This window comes from Artibeus jamaicensis, unplaced genomic scaffold (assembly GCF_021234435.1).
Source record: "Artibeus jamaicensis isolate MK-2021 breed Jamaican fruit bat unplaced genomic scaffold, CSHL_Jam_final contig_3230, whole genome shotgun sequence".
Taxonomy (NCBI): domain Eukaryota; kingdom Metazoa; phylum Chordata; class Mammalia; order Chiroptera; family Phyllostomidae; genus Artibeus; species Artibeus jamaicensis.
In genome coordinates this window covers 6872824-6886895 of record NW_026521764.1, presented here as the reverse complement: position 1 = coordinate 6886895, position 14072 = coordinate 6872824, and the positions used below count along the sequence as shown (strand labels likewise).

The 14072-nt window shown below is 48.6% G+C and overlaps 1 protein-coding gene across 5 annotated transcripts in view; it reads right to left on the bottom strand.

Annotated features, from left to right (window-relative positions):
* WIPF3 (WAS/WASL interacting protein family member 3) overlaps positions 1-14072 on the bottom strand; it is a 74234-nt gene that overhangs the window by 20190 nt on the left and 39972 nt on the right. For all 5 annotated transcript variants that reach the window (XR_008391258.1, XM_037126483.2, XM_037126485.2 and 2 more), the window contains exon 3: positions 1535-1667. Coding sequence is in view for 4 of the 5 variants with exons in the window: in XM_037126483.2 (XP_036982378.2) it covers positions 1535-1667 (133 nt within the window). In the remaining variant the exon portion in view is untranslated. The remainder of the gene's footprint in view (positions 1-1534; positions 1668-14072) is intronic.

The window sequence follows — 14072 nt, the reverse complement described above, 5'->3', positions numbered from 1 at the left end:
CGGCACGCTTCCCTCTGCCTTTTCGTCTACAGGGGAGAAAGCCTATGAGCCCCAGAGGAGAGGGGTCACCAGTTCCAGCCTTCCAGGCGTGTGCGCTTACCAACTACTTAACAGGGGAAGACATTCAGCTGAGACCAGGGTTCCTGGCAAAAAAACTCTTCCCAACCTGAAGCTAATGAGCACAGAGAAATGAAGGCACAGTGCCCACCGGTGGATGAATACGGCCAGATTATTCTAAACATTGACATTATCCATTACCAATTCATTGGAATGATTAGTAAGTGAGGAAATAAAATGGACTTATCTCTTCATTGGGCTTAGTCTCACCAGACACAAACTTCTAATTTGGTTGTGGGAAATATTTCTTAAAATAATTTTTCTATCCTTGCATATTAACATAGAGAGCAATTACAGATACTAGATTCTTGTATTTTTAGGACTATCTTTCAGAATTAACATCATGCTCACCATTAAAAATATCTGAAGACATAATAATACCTTACAATAAATAGTTCTGCACATGTTATTTCAACCTTCCAGAAGGTTGTATGTTTCTTGACAAATACAAGAAAGAGCAGGTATCATCTCTCCCATTTTGCAGGTGAGCAAACTGAGTCTCAAGGAGGTGCCGTGGTAGCAGCATGAGAAGTCATCCGACCCAAGCACACACTTTATTTACCCTGTCATCTTCTAGAAGACATAGAAAGCTGCAGCCATTTGATCCCGTGAGGGAATTCCAAATAACTCTTTCCTTGTGGAAAAACAAAAGATTTGCATTGTTTAATGTTGAGACTTTATGTTTTCTGTCACTGAGTTTGGGGGCTCTGTTGCCATGCTGACGTTTAAATGTTAGCTCACCGTGGAGGAGAAGCACAGAGCGGCACAGCCCTGCGACGAGGCGGTACAGGGCGTGTGCTCGGCGGTGCAGAGGCGGGGAGTGCTGGCTCCTGCTGCGTGCGTGGACCTGGCACACGTGACGCGCAGTGAAAGGAGCCAGCTCCAAAGGCCACGCATTGTGTGATTCCACTGATGTGAACTAGCCCCAAATGGGCAAATCCGCAGATGCGGCGAGCAGATTTAATGGTTGCCCGGGGCTGGGCAGAGGGAGGAATGGGGAGTGAGTGCCAGTGGGTCTGGGCTGTCCTTTTCGGGGGCTGGAAGGAATGTTTTGGAATGAGATGGGGGTGATAGCTGCACCACACTGTGAACATTTAAATGCCACTGAATTGAACACTTTCAATGGTTAAAATGGTGAATTTGATCACAATTTAAAAAGTTATCTCACCATGAGATGTTTTTTTAGCACTTGAAGAGTGAGGATACAAGAACCCTATGCACTGTCTGCACACCTGGAAGGGAAGCTCCGAGTCTCCACCCATGGGGCCCGTGCACGGAGCAGGTCTGAGATAGTGTGACTTCTGTCCTGGGTGACAGGCGTGGCCCCCGCCCTGAGCAAGCCAGGGGTGCCTGCCTGAGTCCCCCCACCCCGTGGCCTCCCGTGGCTCAGGCAGTCCTGGCCCACGCGCTCACTTACTCTCGATCTGCGGGGCACTGCGGTCATTGATCTGTGTGACTTTCCGTAGGCGAGTTCCTTGCTGGATATCAGCCAACAGTGCACTCCGACCTTTGGGATCTGCCTTCCGCAAGCTGGAAGCATCTGTACTTAACTGTGAGGGAGCAGGAGGGATTCGATTATAATCACTATAACGTCTGCAGATAAGCCCAACGTCCCGTCTGCTGTAAGGTTTACCTCCTGTACTTCTCTACCTTACCTGCTTGTCCTGCTCTGCACCATTCCTAAGGCCCATCTTGCCTTGACCTCTGGGCAGTTAGTTACCTTCAAGTCTCTGTGGAGACTTACCTCCTGCCCTGCATACACCCCCTCCCTAGGGACCTAGAATGGACTCTTTGGGCTTCCTTTAGGAAGCCTGTATCACTGACCCTCTTCCTCCTCCTAGCTAAGCCCCACCTGCAGGCCTGGGCTTCAGGCAGGGTGTTCTGGACCTGCTCCCAGGTTCGGAGTGACCACCCTGCTTGGTGTCCACTCCTGGAGCGAATCCTTTGCTGGCTTCAGCTTGACACAGGAGTTGGTCCTGCTGCCCTGCCTTGCCCTGGGCCATTCTGAGTGGCACTGAGTTGCACTCAGTCACCTGGTCCTCATCCTCCCTGCTGCTGCGTCTCCTGACTGAAGCAGGTTCAGCCCCAAAGAGCAGGTTTTGAGGGAAGGACAGTGGTCTTCATACAACCGTGGAGCACAGCAGGGAACTGGGGCCCAGAGGTGTCATGAAGGTAAGGAGACAGGGAGGGGAGGGGATCACAGGGAAGGGTGAGTGCCTGCCTACTCTCTGGGCCCGAGCCTGTTCTGGGACCCTCACTGTACCTTGACCTCATTGTACAGACAAGAAAACCGAGACTGTGAAATTGTCTGTGTAAGAACACAGAGTTCAAGTGCAGATCTGCTCGATTCCAAAGGCCATGTGCTTTGTCCTTTGCAATCAAGGTCATATGCCATGGTTAGGCTAAGTGTCCTATGCTAAAATGCATCATAAATACATTTGTGAGAGTAACCTTCATTCTAAGTCTTCAAGTGGCCCCGAGGTCCAGCTGTTTCACTTCCACTGTGGCTTGAGCTGACATGGCAGGGGTCTCCATGGACTACCAGATCCAGGGGGCACCAAACAACACATTCAGGTTGGTAGCAAATAAGGGGAGGGGTGGGCTGCCTTGGAAGACCGTCAGGAGGACCCACCAAGGTTAGGTTTACATCACAGGACCTGAGAGCTGGTCAGCCGTTTCTCAAAGCATGAAATGCCACGTGCCTTCAGCTTTCCCCACACACGGCACTGCCTCAGAGGTCTTTTCTGACCCCCAGCCTAAGCGAGACCACCCAGTGTTCTCTCTCAGGGCGCCCTATTCTTGTTCCTTGGTAACTTTTATCACAGGGTGTATGTTTTTATTTCTGTTTTCACGGTGGGCATTTTACACTCGTGCCTATGAGTTTAAGGTTTACTCTCCCACGTTTCCCTGTCAGGAGATAGACCGCGTTCATTTTGTTCACCAACATGTCCCCAGAGAGCGGAACAGGGACTGGCCCCACAGGGACTCAGAAACTGTTCACCGGGTGAATGAATGAGTGAGCGAATGAATGAACCAGACCCAGGATACACAGAACACATCGGCCTTGTCCTCAAGGGCAAGTGCGTATACAGGGAGAATGGACATGCACGCATGGAATAAAGCCACTGTGTCCTGCAGCATGTGACCATGTGAGTCCCCCAGCGAGGGGGACCCCGGAGAACTCGGAAACGGCCGCATTTGTCCAGCTGAGCGGGCCGCAAGGGAGACAGGAGACCTTCGAAGGTCCTTGAAATACGGACAGGATTTACGAATCCTTGCTGTAGCCATTTTTGTTGTCATCGTTCAGAAGAGAACACGCCGGGCTTGCTGACCACACCGTCAGAGTCTCTGTCACATCACAGGCTAGAAACGAAGGCAGCTGTGGTCCTAGCGAAAATGTGCTGAGCCTGCATTTCCCTGGCTGAGTGATCAGTGTGATGGATCTTTGAAGGGTGCAGGCTTCACAGTGGGGTTCTTAGGAGAGGGGCCCTTGAATGATGGTCACCAGCAGAGCCCTGGGCCAGGGCCCCCAGGCCCAGGGCCACACCTTTTTTAGGAATGGGTGAGAGACTACACAGGCACAGACAGCAGGGGGTCCCCGCAAGGCAGGCTCAGAAAATCCTACATATAGAGCATTCATGTCAGTAAGTGGAACTGTAAAGCTCTGAGACTTCTAAAGTTTATTTAAAAATCTTATTTATGAACACTTAGTGACGGGAATAAAGCGGTCGACAGAAATATCACGAGGCCGAGAGGACAGGACGATTTTCCTAAGAATCTGGTGTTGTAATCTCAGACATGGGTCAGGGTCCGGCACAGGGGAGAGCACGCTCTGCCCCCGTCTTCCCCGTCACAAGGCAAACAACCCTGAGTCAAGTCACCAACTGGGGTGGTGGCCTTGAGGAGGCTGGGCTAGATGGGGTGTTCTTCTGATTCAAGAAGTAACGAGATGGTCAACGGCCACACCACCCTGAACGCCGATCTCGTCTGATCTCGGAAGCTAAGCAGGGTCGGGCCTGGTTAGTACTTGGATGGGAGAAGTAATGAGATGAGCAGACCTTGCCCTCGTGACATGGCGGGGGGGCGGGGGGAGTCATTTCAACTGATTTAGACTCGACTTTTTATTTCTTATCAAAATTCATCCCCCACGCCCTGACCTTGCCCATCCCAGTTTTCAGGGGAGGGCTGTGAAGGAAGTTGTGTATCTTTGGGAAAGTGGTTTTAAACAGATTCTCTACTTAGCACAGCTCTCAATAGGTTTGTTTTTTAAGACTTATTTATTATGAGAGAGAGGGGAACGGAAGGAGAAAGAGAGGGAGAGAAATAATGGTGTGAGAGAGAAACATCAACCTGTTGTCTCTTGAACCACAGACCAAACCCACAACGCAGGCGTGTGCCCTGACCAGGAATTGAACCGGCAAGCTTTCGCCTTGTGGGACAACGCCCAACCAACTGAGCCACACAGGTCAGGCCAGTATGTTCTCGACGACTCCACACGACAGATTTGTTGATAGACGCCTTCCAGATCAGCAGGAGGACGTGGCGAGGCGTGTCATGTTTACATGACGCAGCTCGACTTGCGGACTAAATTTAGCAAGCCTTCTGTGACTTTCTGGCTCTTCCCTGCTCATGACAGGCCCTGACAGTTCTCCACTAGAGGGCTCCCTTCTCCTGGTGTGAATACTCTCTGGGGAGGTGGAAAAGAATGAGTTACTTTGTGGCTAAGGTGGTCATGCATGTGCAGGCTTAACCGTGTTGCACAAAAAGGCATCTCGGGATGTATCATTTGCACATCAAAAACTCTAGTACGCAGTAACAGTCGTTCCTGTCGTCTGCAGTATCTATTAACAATTAAATGAAAATTTACTTCTTAAGAACCTACAACCCTAAGAAGTCTTGTTACTGTGGTTACAGCATACAGAAACAGGGAAGAGGAGATCTCCAAACATTCACTGGTTTTTATTCTATGCAAATCCTGATTACTGGCGACTTCAATAAAAACATAATCAAGGGAGAGAAAGCCACTCCCGGACACTTTTCCTGTGGCAAATCCATCCACCAAGCCCCTCCCTTCCCCCTTTCCCCCTTCCCCCTCCCGTCAAAGGATAAACTAAAACATCACTTCAAAGTCTCCCGAGGTTCTTGGTTGTTAGCATTGTTAGAGTGTGACAGTTTTCTGGGTCCCGCGCAAGGCTTTTGCTGCCTCAGTTCTCCCAGAGCCAGCTCCAAACGGGAGAGCCCCGGTCCTTGGAACACGCGAAGCAGCAGAAGACTAATGCAAATCAGCTCCTGGCTGGCGTTGCACGGGCTGAAGAAGGGAAGCGAACCAATGAGATGAGGAACACGAACACTGAATGGCGGTGCTAACAGAGCCAAGGGCGGTGAGCTGTCTGCCCTCCTTTCCTGATAAATCACACATGTTCTTGCATATCCATTTGTCGTCCCAACAAGAGACTTGATCAGGTTGGGAAGAAAGATGTCAGTTCAGCCCGGATCAAAACCTTGAACCGCACGGCCTTTCTTTTATCCGTCGCTTTGCTACCAGAGGCCGTAACAGCACCTGCCTGATCGATACTAGTTTCCGTGCGAAACACTAATAACAATCTGGGCAGTTGAGCCAAACCCAGCAGGTTGTTTGTCTTAAGGCTGATCTAAATCACATCATTTTCATACAGTGTCAGCCTCGCAGCGTCTAAAGATACTTCTCCAATGTGGCTGTTGTACCTAAAATTAGGCCTCAGGTTTCCAGGCACACGTTCTGCTCATCGCTCCAGATCTCAGCCTCCTCCTGGCCCCTCCGAACCTGGGGGCAGACAGCAGCCAGGGCACCTGCCTTACATTAGCACGTCTGAATCCCCGAGACAGCCAGACTGGCCCATAGGCTGCCACGGGGGGCCCAGGGTCCAAGAGACAGCCAGTGAGTATTTTCAGACAACTAACGGTCCCATCAGGCCCGACACCATGTCCCCTGTGCTGCAGATGTGCAGAAGTCAAGTTGTTCCAGAATGAGGCATCTTGCAATCTAGTAGTTCTATGTCTCACTTTTGGAAATGCAAATATGCAAGTACAATCCATGAGCAAAAAGAATGGACCCTCTAACCTTTAGAGAGCCTGGTTTATTGGGCGACAGACTTGTTTTCTAGAGGAGAGAGCTGCCTTGCCCACTGCTGACTCTCTTATCAGGAGGTAAAGCAGAATCAGGGTCTTTTGTTGGGGCTACAGGCCACCCAGCACCCCAGCTTGCCTTTCTCCACACAGCTGCCAGACATGTCCTTTCCCACCATAAAACTCTGCTGGCTCCCCCCTGCCCTCAGAACCATGTTCAAATCCCTTTGTGTTGAGCAAGGCCCTTAGGGACCAGCTCAGACTTCCACTGCCACAGTGTTGGATGCTGGAGCTTACCCCTGGACTTCAGCCTGGGTTCATCTGTCTGCTCTCAGCACACTGGTCTCTTGGCTGCTTTCCAGGGAGCTTCCTGATCCTGGAAGGCCAGCTGAGGAGCCCTGTCTTGTTCCTAGAGCAACATGCTCACCCTTAGCAGAGCACCGCTCCCTGCCCAGGTCATGGGACTCGGCTCAGAACCCGCAGTGTGGCCTTCTATCTCACTTCAGGTAAAAAACTTTCAGAGTCCTCAACTGATATGATCTGCTGGGTGGACTGCATTTCCTCACGCTACCTGGAGTTCATGCACAAATGCCAGCGTTTTTCCACCCACCCCAGTGTCATAAAGCAGTTCCGCCGTGTGGTGAGCAGGACTGCAGGTACTCATTTCTAGCAACAACAACAGTTCCAATTCCAATGTGAAAGAGGGATCTGAGGTGTGTTTGAGCAGAGCCCATGGGCGGGTTTCAGAGGCCGGGACTGGGGATTCTGCTGTTCCAGAGCCGTTCATTGAAAAGGAGGTCAGTATATGGGTGGCAGATTGGACACTGGACAAAAACACACCTTTAAGTGCACAGGGTGCTTGTTTAATCTGCTACAGAGCTTGTAAGTAGTTCACGGACAGTGCAGAGAGAAGAAGCTGAAAAGGTGGCAGACATCACCAGAGCAAACTCCTCTGTGACTAATGTAACCCAATAATATTTCAGATTTGAACACTGACTCTGTGCCAGGCACTGGGGTGGAAGGCAGGGAACTGCCAGCATCCTGTTCTCAGGGCGTGGAAGTACGTGGGTGGGACTTTTGCATGACAACATATGTATGTCCATGTATAGAATACATGTATACATGCATCTGTATTTGTGTGTATATGCATATTGCATGCATACAGGTATAGACACATACAGTCCTCACTATTTATTTTCTGGACCTGCGCCCTGGCTGGTCCCCACAACCAGGACCCTACCCCATCTTCGAGGCCACCCCCATGGTCGTATTGAAAGCACCCACTGTCCGACTCTCCTTCTCAAAATGCTTCGGTGACTCCCCACTCTCCACCAAGTCACGGAACGCAGCCGTGCTGCCCCCAGGGCTGTCCACCTTATTTTATGTTTCTTGAGGAGTTGGAGCTCCTGTGGTTTCTAGCCTGTTCTTCTTCCACTCACGAGCCTGTGCTCCTGCTCCTGCCTCTTCTAGAAATGCCTTCCCCACCCCCAATGCTATACCTGCTAAGGCATTTACTTTTTTTAAGCTTTACATTAAAGAGTTTACAAAGTATTTTTGTCTGTTTAACTTCAACAAATCTTTTCCCTGCCTGCTCCACACCCAGCTGCAAAGCACCTGTAATTCACTACTGCACTACTCAGATCTTGCTGAATATTATAGTTTTATATATAAATATTGGTGTTTCCAATGTATAAGTGATACTGAAAGCCATTTCCCTTTTAGTATCAGCATATCTCACCTTTTAGAAGCCATGTGAGCAATCTATTCATATTTTATGGACATTAACTCCATGTGCACCTGAGCCCCTGGGTCTCTGACACCGGTGAGCTCAGAGGAAGACGCAGGTGCAGGAGGAGAAGCCGCCGCTCCTGGTCTGCTGCAGCCTGGACCCTTCGCCCCCCTCACTCTTCACCCTGTGGTCACGCTGTCCCTGGAAGTGAGACTTCAGTCTGGGGCCACTCTCTCTTTTCTGACGATGCCAATATTCCTAGGCTTAAAAGCCTAGGAAAATGGAATCGTGAGGAAACCTGATTTTGAAACCTACATCACGGATCACTGGGAGTGGAGGCTGGGCAGCAGGCCAGGAATTGCTAATAAGCGATCTGTAGTTTATACAGTGTCTCAAATCTGCTTGGGGCTTCACATCTTCTATTTCTTTTGGACAAAAAGTACTGCCAAAAAGTAACAGGCCTGCCCGGTCCCAACCCTCCCAGCAGATTAATTCGCAAGCTACATCCAGTTCAGCTCAACTTCAGCACGATTGTTTCTGTTAGAGACTTCCTCTTTTTCCTTCCAGGCTTGAAACCCATGAATCCTCCCCCTGTTCCTTTTGAAACAACTGACTTATGCTGAGACCTGGTTCCTGCTCTTTACCACATACACACAGGTGGTTTGGAGTCTGGGTGAGGAGGCTGCAACGTGCAGAGGGTGACAGTGGCAACGATGGCAACAATGAAAAGAAACGAGAAGACCTTTGTGTGTGCCAGGCCCCATTCCCAGTATTTTACATGCATTGACTCATTTAAAGGGCACTTGAACAACCCTGTGATGTAGGCAACGGTTATGAGTGTTATGTCCAGTTTACTACCTCTCTACCACTAGGACGTGGAGAGCTGAGAAGTGAGCCAGGCATGCCCAGGACAATGGTGAAGGTGAAACACCCAGGAAATACATGGCAAGCCTGCAGCTGGAGGAAGGAGGTGATCCAGTTGCCCCCTGGCGTGGGCCCATGGTAGGTACTGCCTCACAGAGTGTACCAGCCAGAGGTGGAAGGAGGAGGCAGGGCAGGGTATCCAAAAAAAAGAAAGAAAGAAAAAAAGAAAGAAAGAAAAGGTGGGCAGAGAGAGAAAGAGAGAAGTAGAGAGAAAGCATGTGTGTGTGTGTGTGTGTGTGTGTGTGTGTGTGTGTTGCTTCTAACCAGGCTGGGGGGCTCTGGGAGCTAAGTGCTAGGCCTTTGCCAGGGCCGGGGAGGAGGGCCAGGGCTGAGTGATGGACTCTGAGACAGCCCGAGAAGCGCATTAAACGTGAGCCGGCAGCCGTCCTGGCAAGGGGAGGGCTGGGAGCACTTCAAATGGAAACTGCACAGAGTAACCCTACGCTGTGAGGCTGATACCCCAACTGTAAATAGCCTGTACCTGAACCTCCGTCGTCAGGTAACACAGAGCCTCCGTGGGCCAAGCCGGCTGGTCCACCTCTTTCTTTCCGGGTGTCAGCCCCCTATCTCCTTTCATACCCCTCTGCAGGCTGCAGGGAGGAATGCAGGGCTCCCGGCACTGAGCCTCGCTCGACGGACTCTGAAACAGGTAAGGACTAGGAAGATTGCCCCCGGGGATGAAAGGAGGCCAAGGCAATAACCAAGGGGGGAAATCCCCAAATTTCTGGAGAGTTCAAGATATTTCCAGAAGATGGTACCTATTATAGATAACGATGCAAGTGGAGCTAGACTTCCTTTCCTCACAGTCCCTTTGTAGGTCCTTTGTATGCAGAACCCAACAGAAGCCTCTGGGTCCAGACTGGATTGGATGCACAGAAACTATGACTCGCAGCTTAGCCCAAGGGCAGCACTGAAAGGGTCTTGCTGCTGAATCTGATCATATCCCCACCCATTCCAGAACCTGCTTCCAAGCCCCTCTGGGTTGGGTCCCTAGGTCACCAGGCTTGGGCTGCTCAGCATATGTGCTCTCTAACTCTGCAATTACTTTTGCACCTAGGTCAAATATAAATAAATACAGAAAACTGTTTCCATGCCATCATTTCCAGGAAAAGTATCCGCTCTTCTTCTAGTCCTTCTAGCATTACCAGACTGAGCCTCTTGCTCTGCTCGTTCCACGGCAAATATGTGTCATGCACCTCCTATGCCCAGGGACAGAGCAGGGGCAAGCCGGGCACTTCCATGTACTACTTGCTGGGTAAGACTCAGAAATGTGCCAGCAGAGCAGAAAGATCTGCAGTCCGCTCAGTCTATCTTGGGACCTTGCTGGCACACAGGCAACACGGAGAGGCCCCTGCAGCATGAGCAGAGTCTGCAGGCCCAGGCTGTGCTTCCGACTGGCTGCTGAGCATCTCCATGTAGGTGTCCTGCGGGTAAACTCAACACCACTGAAACAAACTTGTTATCCCCCCCACATCACCCACCAACAACAGACAGACAGACACACCTGTTACTGCTCTTGTGACGTGGATCTTAGCAATATCCTTCTAGTCAACCAGGCTCAAAATCAAGACCTGTTTAGATCACACCTTTGGCATCCTATAATTCTCCAATCTACCTACTATCAGCTTTACTTCCAAAATGTATCCCTAATTCCTTCTGTCCTTTCTAGTTCCTCCACTACTTTTTGTGTTCACGCATCACTTGTATATAATAAACACTGTCTTATCTTGCATAGAACAAGCACTCCAAAAAGTTCATGAAAATAAAATTTGCTTTTTAATGTGAAAAGGCAGCGTGAATTAAAAATAAAAACAAGTATTTTTGTCATGACACAGAAGGGGCCGGCGGGAGCCCTTGAAGTGTGACTCATACAACAGACGCTTATTGACGACATGCTTGTATATTTTTAATAAAATGGGGCCACCTCGAAGCCTCCTTTAAAAATACAGTAGCATCTGTTTAACTGAATGCCAGCAAGTCTAGAGGAGAGCAGAAATAAATTGAAGGTCATGACAGCTGCAATGAATCAAAGTGACACGTGGGCTTGCCTTGTTCTTAATAACCATCAACATGGCTCTGTGACAATTATGACAGGGAAAGAATTGCACTTAAATGGAACAGGCCTATCATCTGAGGAAGTGGACTGCAACGGAATAAAGGGGGGCTATTTTTAGGTGATTGCTCTCAACTGTATTTTTGTCTGAGCACCTAAAATTAGGCCCGCCGCTCCAAGCTGCCTGTAAGCAGCGTGGTGGAGGCTGACGCAACTGTTCTCGACCACTGCTCTCTGAAGATGGAGATCCAACCCCACTTCCTGTCCCTCTGTGGCACCGCTGGGTCTCAGCCTCCTGGGCATCTCAGGGAAGTTTACCCTTTGTAGGAAGAGGCTACAGCCCTGCTCGGGGAAAGGCCACTGGAAGACCACCGGGCTGCCAGCAACAGTGGAGAGAGGCGAGCCCCTTTCAGGCTGAAGCCTGTTCCGATGATGCAGCTGCTGGAAGTCACAAGACTCTGTAAGGAGTAAGAACATCAACAGAGTCGAAAGCACATCGACTGCCTTTGGTAGCCAGCTACTGCTCTGATCTCTAGTTCACTTAATTCCATTTTAAGAAGCAACAGTACGTGTCCTGGCAGCAATGATGACTACATTATATAGTAAATGTAAGACACTCTAAAAAAGTTAATACATGAATATTTCTTTAAAATCACATTTTTAAAATGCCACTAATCTTTGGTACTTGTTCTGTTCATTCTGAGTAACAATGCCGTCGAAGGCACGGTTTTATAAGATGACAGATCTTTAACAAAATAGAGGATTTAAGTGTTCACGAGAGAATGGAAGTTGATAGTGGGGGAGCCTGTGTGGGTGTGGAGGCAGGAGGTATAAGGAAACTGTACTTTTGGTTTAATTTTGGAGGGAACCTATAACTACTTTAAAAAAATAAAGTCTGCTTTTAAAAAATCAAATCACATACACACACGGAGATACATTCTAGTGTTTACATGGAAACATGTTAAAGAGTTCATCACATGAAAGCATTCTGGTCCCCAAAGTCACAGGGTGGGGTAGAGGACTGGGGAAGGCCCGGATAACACCAGTGGCCAATGGCTGGTCTCCAGAACTCGGTCTGGAAAGTGTGTTGTATCATTGAATTAGTGGTTGCCTGTGCAGAACTCTTAGATTGTTTTGTTAACAAATGAATGGGATACACACTAGATAAATGACTGGCCAAACTGCAGAAGCAAAGTCCTGTGGACCAGTGTGTGGAACAGGTGTTCTACACAACAGCTGTGCCAGTGTTTTGGGGAATGAGGTGGAGCACAATGAAATAAAATAAATAAATAAATTTATTTGTATTTTTCCCTCAAATAATTGGGGAAAATGGTGCCATGGTTGTTTTTAAAAGAAAAACTACTTGGTTTAGCTTCTGAAATGCTGGCTTACGAGGGAACAAAGTTTAATTGCACTGGGTTGGAGAGCCGGGACAGGGGCAGGAGAGGGGGGCGTCTCAGGCATAAAATGAGGAGGAATGTCAGTGCCTGGATGAGAGCCTGGGGTGGGGGGCTTGGGCTCCGTCTCCCATGAGGAAGGCAGGCATTTCCACCGGCCCCTTAAAGACTAAGGTCTGCCATCACTCAGCTCTGGCTCAACAAACTACATGCTATTCTTGGCTTCAATGAATAGCTATTACTTTATATTCTTCCCTTTCCTGTGTCTAATCTGAGAGGGGTGGCCAATGGGCTTCATTGATTTGGGACTCTTACAGCCTAGCATAATGATTTGCAGACAGACAGACAGACAGACATTAGAATAATTTATGCCTATTGACAGGTAGCTTTTAAAGATTTGCTAATGAAACGGGATGAAAGTAAAAACAAAACAAAACAAAACATTTTCCCTCAAGCTTCTTATGGTGCCCACGAGATTCTTACGTGACACGTGTCCACCCCATCCACTTCTGTCCAAGGGTATCGGCCCATTTCATAGCAAGAGCCAGTGACCCCACAGGGCAAGAGAAATGTAAATGAAAAGAACAAAAACATCTAGGTCGACAATGACCTCCTTCTACTGATTTTTAAGAGAAGACTAATGATCAAGTGTTTCACTCCTCAAAATTTTTAAATAAGAAGGAAACAAAGTTATTTTAAGTATGACCAATATTTAGGGAGGCAACGCTACACTTTCAAAGAGAGATAAGGAAGAAACATAATCGGGGTAGGGATGTAGAAGGATGAGCAAAGGGGAAAGCAGAAGTGTGTATGATCACCCTTCCACACAGATACGGGGTAGGTGTGCAGCGGGTTTACAGGGGAGGGACAGAGAGCACAGGCTGGGAGAGAGACAGCTGTATCCATTTCTAAACCTACATCTACACACACACATACGTGTAGCAGAAGCACAGAGAAGATGTATTGGGAGGTAAGTAGGTTGCCAGATAAAATACAGGATGACCAGTTAAATTTGAATTTTAGATAGATGACAAAAATGTTTAGTGTAATTATGATATATTTTTACCCTACTTATACTAAAACGATGACTTGGTTTCATTGTTAAGTAATTTAGCTGTTGGGTTGTTTAACTAAAATTCAAGTTTAACAGGGTGTCATAGTTTCATTTGCCAAATCTGGGAACAGAGATAAGGTAATAAAGAGAAGGTCGAATGAGAAAATGTAGAGGAAAAAGGGAAGGAGTAAGATGATTTGGAAAAAAATGAACTTTCGCTTCTTGTGGTTTCTGTGGTCCCATGAAAGACTTTGAACTACTGTGCACTTGGGAAATGCAGGCCTGCACAGGTCCTCCGGGGCTCGCCCTGGGTTTACCCACCTGCTCGGCCACCACTGAGCGCCATCATTCCAGCCACAATTGGCCCCAACAAGGTCCCTGGAAGGGGGTCAGCAGCTGCTGCGTGGTATGTGAGCAGAGCAACTTGCTTTGTGGCGGCTGAAAGACCGTCCCATAATGGATGCTAAAATGATCTCAAGTTGCAAGGAATAGATGCAGCTCTCTATAGAAGGGTCTAGAAATAGAAGTTCTCTGTCCATTGATCCTGAAATGCATTATCTCTGTAGTACACTCAGCACTTTGTGTTGTTGGACCCAAAGGCCTCAGAGGCCTGTAAACCAGGTCTCAGAGGAAAAGGGCCTCTTCCAATCAGCAAATCCATTTTTCTAAACAGTAGACAAGATGAGACAAAAC